This window comes from Camelus bactrianus, chromosome 10 (assembly GCF_048773025.1).
Source record: "Camelus bactrianus isolate YW-2024 breed Bactrian camel chromosome 10, ASM4877302v1, whole genome shotgun sequence".
NCBI lineage: Eukaryota > Metazoa > Chordata > Mammalia > Artiodactyla > Camelidae > Camelus > Camelus bactrianus.
Genome location: NC_133548.1, coordinates 39,933,243 through 39,949,303, shown reverse-complemented (window position 1 = coordinate 39,949,303; position 16,061 = coordinate 39,933,243). Strand labels below are relative to the sequence as shown.

At 42.9% G+C, this 16,061-nt stretch overlaps 1 protein-coding gene and 1 long non-coding RNA gene across 4 annotated transcripts in view; one reads left to right on the top strand and one right to left on the bottom strand.

Moving 5' to 3' along the window:
- Positions 1-16,061, bottom strand: part of LOC123619614 (uncharacterized) — a 74,671-nt gene that overhangs the window by 18,001 nt on the left and 40,609 nt on the right. The window contains exon 4 of the long non-coding RNA XR_006728282.2: positions 15,750-16,061. This is a non-coding gene — a long non-coding RNA (uncharacterized LOC123619614). The remainder of the gene's footprint in view (positions 1-15,749) is intronic.
- The window catches only part of PARVA (parvin alpha), a 146,644-nt gene that overhangs the window by 108,597 nt on the left and 21,986 nt on the right, over positions 1-16,061 (top strand). For all 3 annotated transcript variants that reach the window (XM_074372384.1, XM_045524083.2, XM_074372385.1), the window contains 4 exons: positions 4,886-5,026; positions 9,981-10,096; positions 13,470-13,528; positions 15,777-15,796. In XM_074372384.1, the coding sequence (XP_074228485.1) occupies positions 4,886-5,026; positions 9,981-10,096; positions 13,470-13,528; positions 15,777-15,796 (336 nt within the window). The remainder of the gene's footprint in view (positions 1-4,885; positions 5,027-9,980; positions 10,097-13,469; positions 13,529-15,776; positions 15,797-16,061) is intronic.

The following is a 16,061-nucleotide window of genomic DNA, read 5'->3' as shown; positions in this document are numbered from 1 at the left end:
ATTTGACTATGTCCGGGAAGTCTCAAGGAGTTATTATACAGACCAAATCCTATGACCATGATGTAATAAAAAAAAAAAAAACTTTTAACTATCCCTCTCCATATATTTGGAAAAAATCGTAGCTCAGGAATTGCTCATACTAGAAGGAATAGTCTATGGATTATAATTCTTTGAAGGGTGGTTACATTAATATAGTATAATACACATGGCAACTATGTTTGTTTAGAACGTCTCAGTTCTTCTACCATTCAGGATAATTGAGTTTATTCTGCCCTGTCTTGATACTTCAGAACTTTTTGAATACTGTTTCATTGTTTTCTATAAATAATCGCTAAAAAAGCATATTTGGATGCTAACTTGAAAAACAACTGAAAGGTTCACAAAATAATCCTACCTGAGAAAATTTTCTAAATAGAATCCTATTTCAAAATCGTGCATACTACTTTACAACAAGTTAAACTGATGATGAACAATTTGCGGAACGGTAAATACATGGGAGAAACAATTTCCTGGAAAAATAAAAAAAATTTTAGCAATAGAAAATGTTCATGGAACTAGCTGAAATTAGCCTAATAAAAAAGAAGAAAACTAGGAGACTTTAAAAATAAATTGTCTTTAAATTCTTAGCAACACTGAATTAAATTACTGTTTAAATGTAGGAATATTTGAGTGTATCTCCTAAATTTTGAGGATTGAATATTTTTAAAATGTGAAGGGTAGAAACAACAGAAAAGGCTCTCAAACCTTCTATATTAAAATGTCATAAAATTGAAATAAGTAATATAAGCTTACAAAATAGAGATAACCGGGTTTTATATTGTTTACATACAGAATGCTAAAAACTCAAACAGTAATAGAACCAATAAGGGGGTTTGGTAAGATGACTGTATTCAAGAAGAAAATTCGTAAGGCAACAGCTTTTCTTTTTAACCAGTAATAATCAGCTGGTGATACACACATACACACACACAGGATGCTTACTGCAACTTTATTACAAATAGGAAAAAAGTGGAATACAATTTGACTACGTATCTACAGGGGAATGGCTGAATAAGTTATAAGTCCTGTAATATATTATGCGGTTTTTAAAAGATTGCGTTGCATTGATTTATATTGACGTAGAAAGATAATCATGATGTATGTTTACGTGAGACATATATGCAGACTAAAAAAGTCAGTGGAAAAGATCAGTGAAACCAAGAGCTGGTTCTTGGAGAAAATGAAATTGACAAACCTTTAGCTACACTCATTAAGGAAAAGAGAGAGAACTCAAATAAAATCAGAAACGAAAGAGATGATAAAACTGATACCACAGAAATACAATCACAAGAGACTATTATGACTAATTATACACCAAAAAGCTAGACAATCTAAATAAATAAATAAATAAACAAACAAACAAACAAACAAACAAACTCCTAAAACTCACAGCCTACCGAGACTGAATCATGATGAAACAAATTTTAAACAGACTTGTTACTAGTAGAGAGACTAAATCAGTCATCAAAAACCCTCCGAACAAACAAAAGCCCAGGACCAGATGGCTTCACTAATGAATTCTACCAAACATTAAAAACAAAAAATCCTTCTAAAACTCTTTGAAAAAAAAAAAAAGAAGAGAGTACACTTCCAAACTCATTTTTACAAGACCAGAATTATCCTGATACCAGAACCAGACAAGGACACCTAAGAAAAGAAAATTATGTCCTTGATGAACACAGATGGAAAAATCCTTAACAAAATATTAGCAAACTGAGTTCTACAATACATTAAAAGGATCATACACCATGGTCAACTGGGGTGTATTTATGGATGCAAGGATGGTTCAACACCCACAAATCAATGTGATACACCACATTTTTAAAGTGAAGAATAAAAATCATAAGATCATCTTAATAGATGTAGAAAAAGCATTTGACAAAATTCAGTATCCATTTATGATTAAAAAAAAAAAAAACTCTCAAAATGGGTATGGAGGGAACTTACCTGAACATAATAAAGGCCATATACGACAAGTTCACAGCTAACATCATACTCAATAGTGAAAAGCTTAAAGCTTTTCCTCTAAAATCAGGAATAAGACAAGGATGCCCACCCTAGACACTTTTATTCGAAATAGTATTAGAAGTCCAAGCCAGAGCACTTAGGCAAGAGAAAGAAATAAAAGGCATCCAAATCAGAAAGGAGAAGTAAAACTGTCACTATTTGCAAGTGATGTGATGTTATATACAGAAAACCCTAAAGACTCCACCAACAAACTGTTAGAACTAATAAACTAATTCAGTGAAGTTGCAGGGTATAAAATCAGTATACAAAAAAATCTGTTTTTATTCTATACATTAATAATGAACTATCTATCAGAAAGAAATTAAGAAAACAAATACCTTATGATCTCACCTATATGTTGAATCTAAACAAAACAAAACAAAAAAATGACCTGATAGACAGAGAACAGATTGGTGGTTGCCAGAGGATGGGGAAGGGGAAATGGATAAAATGGGTGAAGTTTGTCCAAAAGTACAAAAAAAAAAAAAAAAAAGGTGTATCCATATATATTGAGACATAGATATATGCTTAAATGGGAAAAAAAAAGTAGCAGAAAATTTATACACTGTAATCTTATTTTTATTAACAGAGAGAATGAGAGAGACTCTTTCTATTGTGTGTATTATGAACGTGAAGAGATACACCTAAAACTGTTAATAAGGGCTACTTTGAGATAGTCTCTCTACTCAAATCCATATAGGTTCCAATGTCAACGCATAAAAGTATCCAACAACAAAAATTAAAAGCAAGCAGATAAACCCAAAGCTTAATAACTAAAGTAGAAAAAGTGAAGAATTACATTTTCTAAAATATTAAGTAATGCAAATAAATAAAGCAAAGCCATAAAAAACTCTTCTCCAGAATAAGAAATGCCAGATGCTAAAAAAAAGATTTTTTTAAATTTTAGGAAGAATGACTTGTAATTTCAGTATTATAAACTACTTTAAAATATTGGTGGAAAGAGAAAAACAGTGAATGTTCCAGTACATAATGTGTAAAATCCAATTTTTAAAAAACAAGAACAGAATGGACGACAGAGCAAGAAAAAGTTACTAACTTGGAAAAGACTCAGAGACCTACACTGTTCACTCTAAGTAGTCCAATGCCAGAGGAGGTTATAAATATGAAAATTCAGAGGCAACAATGTAATACAACAGGGCTAGCAAAAAAGTGGTTCTTGTGCTGCTGCTTCTCCCCGCCCCACCTACCCCATCCACTCCCAAGACAGCTGTCACTAATGCATCCCAGCAGCCTTCCTCTGAGCCAAGATAAAGCTTCAGACGTTTCCTTAACCAAGTACCTTGGGCAGCCTCTGACAGTGGCCAGTGTACCTCTACCAAATGCTGGTAGTTGCAGTATAGGATGAAAATAACTTGTTACTTCTTCATTAGGAGAGGATCCAAGGTAAAAATTCATAGCTTGAAAACAGAAAAGGCACACGGTTTCTTTAGAAGGTTTAACATTCAAGAGAAAGACTCTTAAATATATGCTTATTAAATCCCTGAACTTTAGAAATAATGATGGTCTCAAGTAACTAAAGAAAAGAGAGAAATAACATTTCAGGCCATCACAAATAAGAATAGTTTGAGATCATCCTATCAAGGTGCTGAAAACAATTCTTAAATCCACAGAACCTGCAGAAATTTTCCAGTGGGCAACCTCATCTTCAAAGAATTACCCAAGGGATATTTGACTTGGATAGGCTACAGCTACCAAAAAATAAAATAAATAATAAGCTTGTAGGGGAACCACTGATGAATGGAGAAGTTCAATTCGTTTGTATGGCAGCCCTTAAAAATGAGAAAAGACGTTTTAAACATGTTTCAAATGTCAGTTCTATCAGTCCTCGAATGGCTGTGGAGAGTGTATTAGGTGAATCCAATAACAGAAAACGTATTTCCCATTAGGGAATCCGAAGTTGTTCTTCAAGATAAAAATATAAATTTAGACTAATAAAATGATTAGATTGTTTTTTGCCTTTAAGTATTAAAGGGTAATGTCATTGCATATAAGGACCATTGATTTTAAAGCACATCAGTATAAATACCACTGGGAGAGAGAGAAAGCACTTCAATTAAACTATTGCCCAGTGCTTACTTCTTGCCTAGAATGTTCATATCCTACTTTTTGAAATTGTTCTTGTAGGCTTATTGAGACATGGAAGTGACCCCACTATGAAGAGCTATGACCAAGTTCACGCTCGTGGAAGCAGTGACAACTCTTACAATACCTTCCACCTGGCTGTCCGCAGTTGTAGGGTGCCATCAATTTTAAGACAGCATGATTTCAGGGATGTTACAATGTGAAAAGATGTGTGCCTTAGAACTGATGAATTGGATACCAGATTAGTTACCTTGCAGGTGGGTTTAAAAGGAAGGAACATGCTTAAGACAGAGAAATACGACTCACCAGGACACATATTGTACTGCAGGAGTGTTCACAACCCCTTGAATAAGGACTTGACCACTGCCCAGGGGAAGCATGGAAGCCTTCCAGTCAGGGCACAGAAATGTCCTTGGAGAAGAAGGCAGAAGTGACAAGAAGAGGGAAAAAACCCCAAATGAGGAGGAAGAGCCTAAATAGGACAAGCTGCGTTAAATGCCCCCCTTCTGTGGTCCTGGGATCTTACAATTTGGAGATTCAGTACACAATCACAAGGTTTTCACAATATATCCTGGTGCCACCAGTGCCGCCATCAGACGGTGGGGAGAGCGGTGTCCGTCACATACGAGGTGCTCCGTATGTGTCTGGCGAGCAAGGGAGTGACTGTGTGCGTGCATGAGTTAGGGCTGTCCGTGGCAAAGATCACAGCTGTTCTCTTTTCCCTTGTCACCCCCAGAGAAACTTGAGAGTGAGAAGCTGAACGTGGCTGAGGTCACCCAGTCAGAGATTGCTCAGAAGCAAAAGCTGCAGACTGTCCTGGAGAAGATCAACGAAACCCTGAAGCTTCCTCCCAGGAGCATCAAGTGGAATGTAGACTGTGAGTTTTGCAAGGGAAAGCGGGGCCGTTAATGACACCTGCGGCCCCTGCCGTGGGGTTCCCCCAGGCCAGGCAGCCGCATCATGAGCTAGGCGGCCCGGGTGGGTGCAAACCCATTTATCTCTGAGCGACGTATGCCTTTCCTTAGAAAGAAAGCTATTGGGGACAATAGCACAATGTCCGAGTCTAGTGTTCCTTTTTTGTAAAAGGCTTTCTGTAGAAAACTCATGTGAGATTGGAAGGGGAAGGAAGCTCCGATCCATTGAGCTACTTCTGAGTCTCAGCACAACCTTCCGGGAAAGCTCTTGTCTCCAGCTTGCAGAGGCTCTCGGAAGCAGAGATCCCTAGTTCGTGCAGCTGAGAAGCGGGGAGCAAGGACTTGGCTCTGTTCCAGCACCCAAGCCCTTCCTCCCACCCCCTTACTGTCCAGAGGGAGCAAAGGTGCAGCTGAGAGCGTAGGCACTGGAACAGGATTGGAAAATTCAGATTTTCACACTAGCATAGCCCAAGGATCTCAGAAAGTATAAACTGTTCATTCTTTTGCTGCCTCAAGGGTCTGGCTATCTAATGTGGGCTTAAATGAGTCCCTATCAGAGTCAACATGAATTCAGTAGAATTTGGGGAATCCGGTAGCAACAACATATTTCCCATAGGAAACCCAAAGTTGTTATTTGTAATAGATAAAAATATGAATTTAGGTGAGTACAATGACTTAGATTGTGGTTTTTTGCCTTTAAGTATTAAGGGGTTAAGTACTAGAATTTACTGCATCTGATGTATGCAACTTAAAATGGACATCTCTTCCTTCCTACCCCTGCAAAAAGAAAAAAAAGCCTTTTAAACTTCAGAAAGAAAAGGGAATCTTCACCTCTCCAAGTTAGAGACCCAGCAACTGCCAGTGGCAGTCTCTTCAGTGGTTCCTAACACCCAACAAGGGAGGCGAGACGCCAAGTACCTCCTTCAGCATAATTACGCCTTTGCTTGCCCAGCGTGATAAGCTGCCTCGCACAGCTTCCCAGCCTTTGCTGGGAACAGGGCATCCTCTGCTGAGCAGAGGAGATACCTGAGGGCAGGACGAGGGGAGGCCACGACCCTTGGCCTTAGATGCTGTCCCGCGTCCCAGGGATGTTAATAGTATTCAGCAGGAGAAGGCAAAGTGGGGCTGATCACTAGATTGGGAAATGTATCTGCATTTTAGAAATCCATAATCGTCATAAGCATTCAAGTCCTCTAATGAAGACCCCTGCTTGGTTTTGTTTTATCCTATTTCCCACTCCTTTGAATATGGACCACCTCTATGTATCCCTCCAAAACAGAACAAAACACCTTTTCGCTTACCATGGAACGCACTTTGGGAAAGACTGAAATAGAAGATGGGAGTTTTTTTGCCTTTTTTTTTGTTAGGCTTTTTTTTTTTTTTTAGAGCAGTTTCAGGTTTACAGCAGAACTGAGCAGAAAGTAGAGTTCCCACATAGCCCTCCCCACCCACACGTATATACTCCCCTACCCTCAACATACCTCATCAGTGTGACATATTTGGTACAATCGATGAACCAACATGGACACATTGAATTTTTAAAGCCATATCAAAACCATTGTCTTCAGTGGCTTTGAATGATTTGTTTTGGGTTCACATTCACTTCTTGTAGGGAGATGTGTATGAGTGAAATAATCATTCATCTGACCACTCTTATCTGGCTCTTCATTTTTTGCCATCACTGTCCACATCAATGCATATGTTTCATACTTTCACTTGATGAAGGCACACAAACTCATTTTGTTATTCTCTCTTAATGTTACATCACGCACATCTGTATTTGCATGTGGCCCTGGTAGTTATAATTTTTGATAGGTGCTCTGTTTCCTGGGGTAGATATCCCATAGTTAACTTAAACCGTGTGTTGACATTAATCCTTTTTTAGGGTGTTTTCCAGCTTATTGCTAATATCAGATAGTGTCAAGTTGAATGTTAAGTTGTGTCTCTTTTTGGCTTCTCTCGAATTATTCTCGTCAGATATATTTCCAGAACTGAGAGGACTTATCCTAGGTCAGAGGGAATAATTATCTCAGTGGCTTGCTCCCTGCAATGCCTCGGGACTTCAAGCAGCAGTGGTTCCTATCGTGAGGAATGTGGCAGGCATGACCCGACCCCTCCTCCCTCACTTATCTTCCCTGGCTGTTTCTGAGGACGTTGTGGCAACTTTCCACTCAGGAGAAGGGTGGTAGGGACAGCTGCTGAGTTCCCAAGGTCCTTGATCCTGGGCCTTAGGGAGTTCTTCCTTTTCTCTTTTTTTTTAATTCACAACAAGAATTTCCATTATTGAAAATTTAGAAAATACTAATAAATTCAAAGAGATTTAAATAACATCTAACGTATTTATGGTGCTTACTGTATGCCTAATACTAATGTAAACACTTCACATATTTTGATCCTTGTAATCTTCACTCAGCCATCTATGGTAAGAACTCTCTGTCCCCATTTTACAGATGGGACAGTCAAGGCGTAGAGAGGTTAAGAAACAATGAATGTCAGCTTCCTGAGGGCAAGGATTTTTGTCTCTTTCCTACTGTGTCTCTAAAACCTGGAAGCATGACTGGCACATACTAAGCACAGTACTTTTTGCTAGAGGAGTGTCATCGACCAAGGTCACACGGGAGGTGAAGGGAGGAGCCAGGCATGAGACAGAGTCCGGCCTTCATGTGCTCCCCTTCTTGAGCTGCCCGTCAGATACAGGCACTGCCTTGTGGTGTGTTCCTTCAAGCTGTGTGTGTGTGTGTGTGTGTGTGTGTGTGTGTGTGTGTGTGTGTTTTAAGAAATAAGTATGCCAATAAGCAAAATGCGGTACATACTTTATACATAAAACATTTTCTATTGTTATGAAGGTGAGATCAACCTGAATATATTGTTTAGAAGAGGTATATCTTTACAGATCATCAACTATCCTTCCATATGTCACTTTTAATATTATGACAGTATGGATGGATCATAATTTACTTAACTAATGATAGATTTTTAAGGTTGTTTTCCATTTGTTCACTGATATCAATACAGCGTGATGAGTCTCTGCTCAATGACATAATTACTTCTTCTTTAGGATAAAGACCTCGCAGTGGTAGTTTAGGGCCAAAGAATTTTAAGGTCCTAACACATATTGTCAAACTGCCTCCCCTCAAAACTGCACCAGGTTTTGTTTCCACCACAGTTTGTGTTTGGAGGACTATTTCTGTCTCAGCAGCTCCTTTGAAACGGTTGCCAGCCCTAGAGCGTCACTGTTGGCACAGCGGCCGCGGTGGCCAGTTTCTACCGCGGAGTCTTGGGTCTCGGCCCTGCTCGCACTCTGCACGTTTCCCTCCCGACTTGAGTGGCCCTGTCTTCTGCCCGGCCTCAGGGAGAAAAGTCCTGGGAGATGTGCAGAGAGACGGCAATGATGAGAGTGCCCAGATATGCAGAGGTAGTTAGAGGTTTTGTTAATTGAAAAGATAACATGTCTTTATTCTAAAGAAACGTTTGAAATAGGGAGGGGAAAAAACTACTCTAGCATAACAGTTTTCCTTATTTTTTTGTATTCCTTTCCAAGTCTTGATCTCAAGTACATGCTTGTGTGTGTGTGCACGTATGTGTAGTTATATAAATGTATATGTATTTTTATATACCTATATATAAATATATGTGTATTTATATGTATGTAAATCCATAAATGTATATGTTTACATTATTTCCATTGTTTCTCTTTAACATTACATTGTTAATATTTATAGTTGCATTGTCTTAACAGTGATTTTCAGTGCATGCAAACTATTCCACTATGTGGCTGTACCATAATTTATTGAAGCAGTGACTATTAAACCATGCTTGGCCTAACCTGGAGATTTGCAAGGAAAAACCCAGGCATTGTTGCGGAGAAGAGAAGCAGCTGTGAGCGGGCTGCAGGCAGGACTCAGGGACCAGAACGGCTGTACTTTTTTCATCAGTTTTGCCTAATGGCTTTTAGAACAAAGGGTTTTTCTCCTTAGTAACAAAAAAATATTTGAAACCCACTGGCCTAAACCATCCTCTTGCTGTTGGATATAAGTGTTTCCCAGATTTTTTAAAGATAACAATATAATATACAATAATTAGTATCTGTACACATAGCATGTATGTGTTTATGAGAGAGAGAGAGAGAAACTGTATAGAGATGTCCAGTCAGAACTCAGGCTCCAGTCTGCCTGACATCGTGCACTCCGTTCCATCAGTCTTCTTCCAACTACTGAGAAAACTACAACCCAGTAGTTGCCCAGCCTTCTCCAACACAGATGAGTTAACATCCAGCACATAGCTCAGTAGCTACAAAAGCCAGCTGGGTCGTGAGCATCCCCTCCCAGATGTTCCTCAAAGATCATTGTCTATGCTGTGTATGGCACTCAAAAGGGCAACAGAGCCCTTTAGATGTCTCTCATGCCTTCCTCCAGGGGTCTTAAAGCCCTGAAAAAAGGAAGGGATCCAGTGTTCCTGACTCATGTCCATTGACTGAGAGCTTGCATTGTGTAGAGCCTTGGGACAAGGGCAGTGGTGATAACCCCAAGAGTCCATAGTCAGATGGGAAGGGAGAGGGGGTGCAAAGCAGGTGTGCTCATGGCTGTTGGAATAAACAAGAACATGGGGGTGGTGGAGGGCTGATCTGGGCTCAGAATTCAGCAGTTGCCAGGGGTTCCGGTGGAAACCTTGGATTAGAGCAGGGAGACACTACGTTGCAACCCAGCAACAACATGGTCTACGAAGGAGATCCATGGGTGACACTGGCCAAGAACTGAGGGGCTCAGGGTGAGGCCTGGGATGACCAAGGGTGTCCCCGGACCCATGGAGGGGCTGGAAGGGGCATCGGGTATGGTACTGCTACATTAGAATATCTGCTTATATCTCCCTAGAACTTAGAAGAAGATTCTCTAACTTTCCAATCATCCGTTATTTCAGCTGTTCATGCCAAGAGCCTGGTAGCCATCTTGCATCTGCTGGTTGCTCTCTCCCAATATTTCCGGGCACCAATCCGACTCCCTGACCACGTTTCCATCCAAGTGGTTGTGGTCCAGGTAAGTTGGAAACTACCACAAACATCTTGCGCCCTTAAAGGTATGGGAGCTAAGGCACACTGGGGAGCTTGCTAGAAAGGCAGCTGAATGAGTACTGAGTGTGTCTGGGTGTGCTCTCTGCTGGGAGGCATGTGCGTGAGCTTTCTGATGCACGTGGGCTTATCCCTGGTGTGTGTGCAAAGGGTGGGAGAGCGGTGCTTGCTTATGGGACAGCCTTGTGTGGGGTGTGTGCCTGGGCTTCTCGTGCTTTTGTCAGGAGGCAGCCTGTGTGTGTATATTCAAGGGTGTGTGTAGTGGGAATCAGGAGGAAAGATGTGTCTGTGTGTGTCCCGTAAGCCATGTAGAATCATCGTTTTCTGGTTAAACAATGCCCAGGTATTGAGAAGGGGCAGCTATCTGTGCATGTGGGGGCTTGTGTGCATGAGTGTTTGAGAGAGACCCCAGCTGGCTGTGCCCATATGGAGGGCAATGCTGCTTTTCACCTACCCGGAGAGGCACAGCCGGGATCTCAAGTCGTCTTTTCCAGATTGTTGGATGGAATTTCCATTCACACATGGCTGTGCAGTTTCCATGAGGAGTGACTGTCTCATTCTGCTCCTAACCCCATTAGACACTCAAATTCAATTTTATTTTCCAACTTCGTGCCTGTTGAGCAAAAGGGCATCATTTTGTTGGCTTATTTCTGTTCTTTCCCAAATAAACATGCTGCGAGGTGGAATGTCCCTTGTAGCAGCCCCCCGGTTACCCAGCGTTATCCAGGGTTCTTCTGGCAGCGATGCCGGCGCTCGGTGAGGAGGAGCCCGGAGGGTGGGTAGGCTTTGCCTGGGCAGCCAGGCCAGTTTCCAGGATGAAAGGTCATTGGGCTGAGTTCTCAGGGATCAGAAGTTAATGCGAGGGGAGGAAGACATCAGGGTGCTGCTCAGTTGTGCCCTAATGAAGTATTTCTTCCAGTGCCTTCTGGTTACTGAACTTGCTGAACATCAAGGGGGTATAATAGGACTATGACACCTTGGCCCTGCCTGCCAGGAGGAGCAGCAGAGAGGGCTGTCAGAAGCCCCTTGTCACTGCAGACGCGTGGTTCAGACACTAAGTGCAGCCAACTGGAAGGGACTAATTGGCCTCATTTATTGGGCTCTCAACTGCGTCAAGCACAGTGCTGAGCATTTTATAGATATGTGGCCAGCCCAGCGCATCCTGGTACAAGCATCTTCTTAGTGAATCCAAGCCACCTCTATTGTGTTATTTGTATCAATCAATACAAGTGTGGATCCATTTAGTTATATATTTTTAAACTCTTATTCAGGACTTGCTGCAGGGGCGAGGAGCGGGGGACACGGTGGTCACTGGGAGCCACGTCTCATGCCTTATTTTGAGCTCAGTTATGGGCCATCGGAAGGCTGCTGCTGGCTTAATTTCTCCTGTAGGCAGTTTTGTTAGCATGAGGGACAAAGGAGGACATGTTACAGAAAATGGCATCAATGCATGTCAGGTTTTATGGGGTATTTTGCCTTATCAAGTTAAACAGGCACAGAAGCAGGACACAGAATTGGCCATAAGACACTGACTGAACCGCAGGGAGAGCTCTTTAGGGAACAAACAATGGATGGAAGTGAACCAGGATGCTGTGTGAGGGGTCATTTAACCCAGATTTCTTTTCCATTCTGCCTAAAAGCATTTAATTCTGTGTGTAGTCAAAGATGAAGTTTCATGTCTGTGAATGGCCTCACAAAACAAGGACACAGATTCCATTAGCCCATGTGAAAAGTTTACATATGTTGGAGCTGAATTTGGAGAAAGTCCTGGTTTATCCTCACTGGATCCGTTTTAAATGGTATTTTTATTTTTTCTCTTCCTTTTTTGCTTTGAGAGTCCATTCTTCTTAATCGAATCCAGATACACTCTTGGCCCTGACCCAGCTCTACCTTTCCTTCTGTCAAAGTACTTTGCAAGGATGCTCGTTTCTGTGGCTGTTGGGAATATGAAAAAAAGGTTCTGGAAGTTTGGGCAGGAGGGTCAAGAAAGCAGGTTTCAGCTGAAACACGAATGCTGGGAGGCTCCTTTTTGACATCTGAGCCTTTGTGGAAGATGAATTTGCTCTGACAGCCTCTTGCCACGCCTAGACCATCCTCCAAGTGTCTGGTAACTGGTTGTGTAGGGACCTGATCAAATGCATCTCCCTCCTCCTCCTCATCAGAAGGTCATCCTGACCCCAGCACTCCTTCCTCAGCTCCCACGCCCACACAATGAGGTTTCAACTCCAAAGCGGTGCTCAATTGACTAACAGCAGCCACCGTCCCTCCAAATGGCCTCCTGAACACACCTGTGCTCTCCTGACTCTGCTTTTTTCTTGGGCCATTCCTCCCACTGGAATGAGCTCTGCTCTGTGTCCAGCCAAATCCTAGGTGTCCTTTAAGTTCCAATTCCAGAACCTGGAGGGTCTCCCTGACCGCCCCCTCCTCCAAGCTGGAAGTGCCTGTTCCCTTCCTGCACTCAGCACTTCCTGTCTGCAACGGGCAACCGTGTAATTGACTATCCACGACACATTTGAGAGTGAAAGGCGGTCCAAGTCTAATAACCGAGCTGGGACATGAGGCATAACCCAGGAGGACTCTTTGGGGAAAACTGTTCTCGCATACCTGTTCATCTACCTCATTTTACTCTAAGTTCCTCAAGGTCAGAAAGTATGTCATATGTCCCATGATGTTTGCTCTAAGTGCAGCCCAGGGGCTTGTATATAGAAGGCACTGATCAATTAGAGAAGAAAGAGGATGAATTGATGGGAGGGGGTGGATAGATGATGGATGCGTGGGTGGATGTGTGGGTGAACCTCGAGGGTGCTTACCCTTTTCTCAAAGAGTAAGCTGGCTACCCAAGGACTGTACTTCTTACTTAAAAGCTCCCCTATTTAAACATTGAAAAAACACTCTCCCTCTGTTTAAATTATCCAAGTTGGCCTCAGTTCCTCCACCCCAGCCCCACAGTTAAATGTGTTTCTCCGCTTCCCTCTGTGGCCCCAGCTGGAGGGCAGACACACCCTGGCCTTCATTTCCATTTGGTTTACTGTGGATTTCTCCAGGAGGCAAAGAGTTTGCTTCCAGCAGAAATGTCTTCCAATAAAGAAAGAAAAGATTCACCATCCAAGAAACAGCCAACTTATTTGGAATAAACAGTAATTGCACTTAAATATGAGTGGTACAGTCCAGTCCCAGGAAATCAGGGCCCTCGTTTCACTCCTAGCAGTCTGTCCTCTCTGGGTTCATTTCTTAAACGCCGGCGACTTTCTCAACATCAGGACTGCTGATCAGTTTTTTGTATTTTTCTAAAGCATATTTTTCTCTCCTCCTCCCAACCCTCTCCCCACCCCCGTTTTCAGAAACGAGAAGGAATCCTCCAGTCTCGGCAAATCCAAGAGGAAATAACTGGTAACACAGAGTATGTCAACACCATTGTTGCCAGCGATTCTGTAATGGAACACAGATGTTTCTCCAAAATTCATCCATTTGCTGATATTTAGTTTTCATTTATTGGGATTGCAAGAGGGATTAGACTTCAGCCAATGATTATAGTTTAGCCTTTTCCGTGCATTCAAAACATGCTTCTCAATGCTCAAGGTACAAACTTGGGTGGGGAAGTGGGGAGAGGGAATTAGCAGTGATTGAAAAATTCTAATTTTGTGGCACTCCAGGAAAAAGTGTGCCCAAAAAAGCCAACCAGCATGAAATCGTCATGCCATAAACACGGGGTTGAATTTAAATTGTTAACCTTCAAAAGGACGTTTTTCTTCCTTTGTTGAATCTTATTTATGTGGTCACATGCCATGACCTAGAAAGCCCCTCTCTACCTTGGGGTGGTGGATTGTTTGTTTTCCATTTACATTAAGAAATTGGAATATCAGAACGTGTAAGAGGTTTGTTATGGGAAAGGGGAGTCTTGTTCTGAAGCAGAAAGAGCAGGACGGTGTGCGTGGGTCTGAGATCCCTGGGCAGGCCTGAGCCCTGGCCGCCCGCAAAGTGGGGCAAAATTCATTTTTAGCATCTCCTGCTCCCTGACCTTTCCTCTATATTCCCCTGAACAAGAAGAGCAAAGTGGAAAGCGAAGGGACCTCTAAGCCAGCCTGGCTTGAGTTCAAATCCAAGTTCCGCCGCTTACTTGAGAGTGAGTCTCCTCTCCTCTCTGACCTCGGTTTCTTCACCTTTGAAGTGGGAGCATTTTCCTCACTCAGTCACTAGGAAAAGTGCTCCTTCCCCAGCCGAGGCTGGTGGGATCGAGGTGCTGCCTGTCTGGACCACGCTGTGCATGTGCCTTAAAAAGGCTCTGGGTCAGGCAGAGGTGTGGATACCCAGGTGATGGCCCGGCAGAGACCCCTGCACGTCACTCCAGAGGCCAGTCTTGGCAGCCGGTGGACAGCTGATATACAAGGGCCTCGATTCTGTGAGGAGTTCGGGAGAGAAGTGCCCAGGCTCAGGCCTGTTGGGAGGAGAGTTCCCCTCCGTCCTGCCCCACACCTCCCCTTCTCTATGCTGGGCTGGTCTGCGCCTGCTGTTTCCCCTTCCAGAAAAGAGGAAGATGTACTGAGAGGAGTGGGACCTGTGAGAAACCCCCAAATCAGGGAACACAAAGTTACAGTTTGCAGAGCAATCTGCTGCCTGTAATGCTTTCTGTGGCCTCTCCCGGCCACCCTGCCCCACAGACAGAAACACGGAGGCAGACTCCTAATAACAACACCACAGTGTGGCTTTTGACTCCATTGATGTTCATAATAAACACACGAAGCAATGATTAGACCTGAAACCTCACAGCCCAAAGGTGGAGGAGACCACCCTTGGTCTACTCAACTTGAACTCCAAGTTCAGCATTCTTCCCAGTACACTACTGGCAAATCATAGCTTAACAGGTGATAGATGTACAGCTGGAATAAACCAACATAATAAGAACCAACACATATTGAGAAAAAGTGTATTGAGCATTTAGTAGATACTGGGAATTATGCGTAAATCTCTTTACATATTAAATCATTTAATGCTCACAACGCCCTATTGAGGCATTTACCATTATTATCCTCATTTTAAAGATAAGAGACCTGGAGCCCAGAGAGGTTTAGTAGATTGCCTGAGGTCACACAGCAAGCAAGTAAGCAATCTTAATCTGTGGAATTTAAACCAAAGTGGTCTGTCCCTAATGCTTGTGCTCTCAGTACTTTGCTGCTTCACTGCTGTGAGTGTGGTTCCAGCTCCTGCCCTCTTTGAGAAAACCTATTCTGGACCAATGGCAGGAGCAGTTTGGTGGGCACCACAGGGTGGACAGGAGAGAGCCTAACCTGACCTCCCCAAGCAGATGCCCTCCACAGCCTGGGCAGTGAAATGCCACACTGGGGTGGTACCTGAGCTCTGCTCCTAAAATATGCTTGGGGATCTTGAGTCTCTGATCCCTCAATACTCTTTCTCAACTGTAAACAATCATGTGAGTTTACTTAAGGCAAGAAATAGTCCTTTAAGCATCACTTACACCAGGGTTTGTGCAAACACCAGTGTATCTGTATAGCAGGTGGTAATGTGGTAAAGACCACCAGTAGCTGGAGATTTAGTGCAGAATAAAATGCCAAGGAAGGAAGGTTTGGGGGATCTGTTACCAAGGGGGATGAGAGAAGACTCACACTGTTTTCTTTCTCCTTTTCCTGTAGGGCTCTTTCCGGAAGGCATGGTGAGTTGCATAAGGTTGTCCGCTGGTGCTGGTGGCTGCCATGGGGTCCAGTTAATCCTGTAGCAGCTGGGAAGAACAGGCACTCAGCTTGCTTTCTGCATGTGTGTCTGCACCAGCCTGGGGACAGGGCTGGCTGGTAGGGAGGGTCAGTGCACCGGTGGGAAGAGGAGAAGTGACCACAGCTGCAGTTTTCTTGCAAGTAACCAGACCACCGACATTTCTGGGCTTCTGGATGGGTCTTGGGCATCTGCAGGGCAGTCTTGCT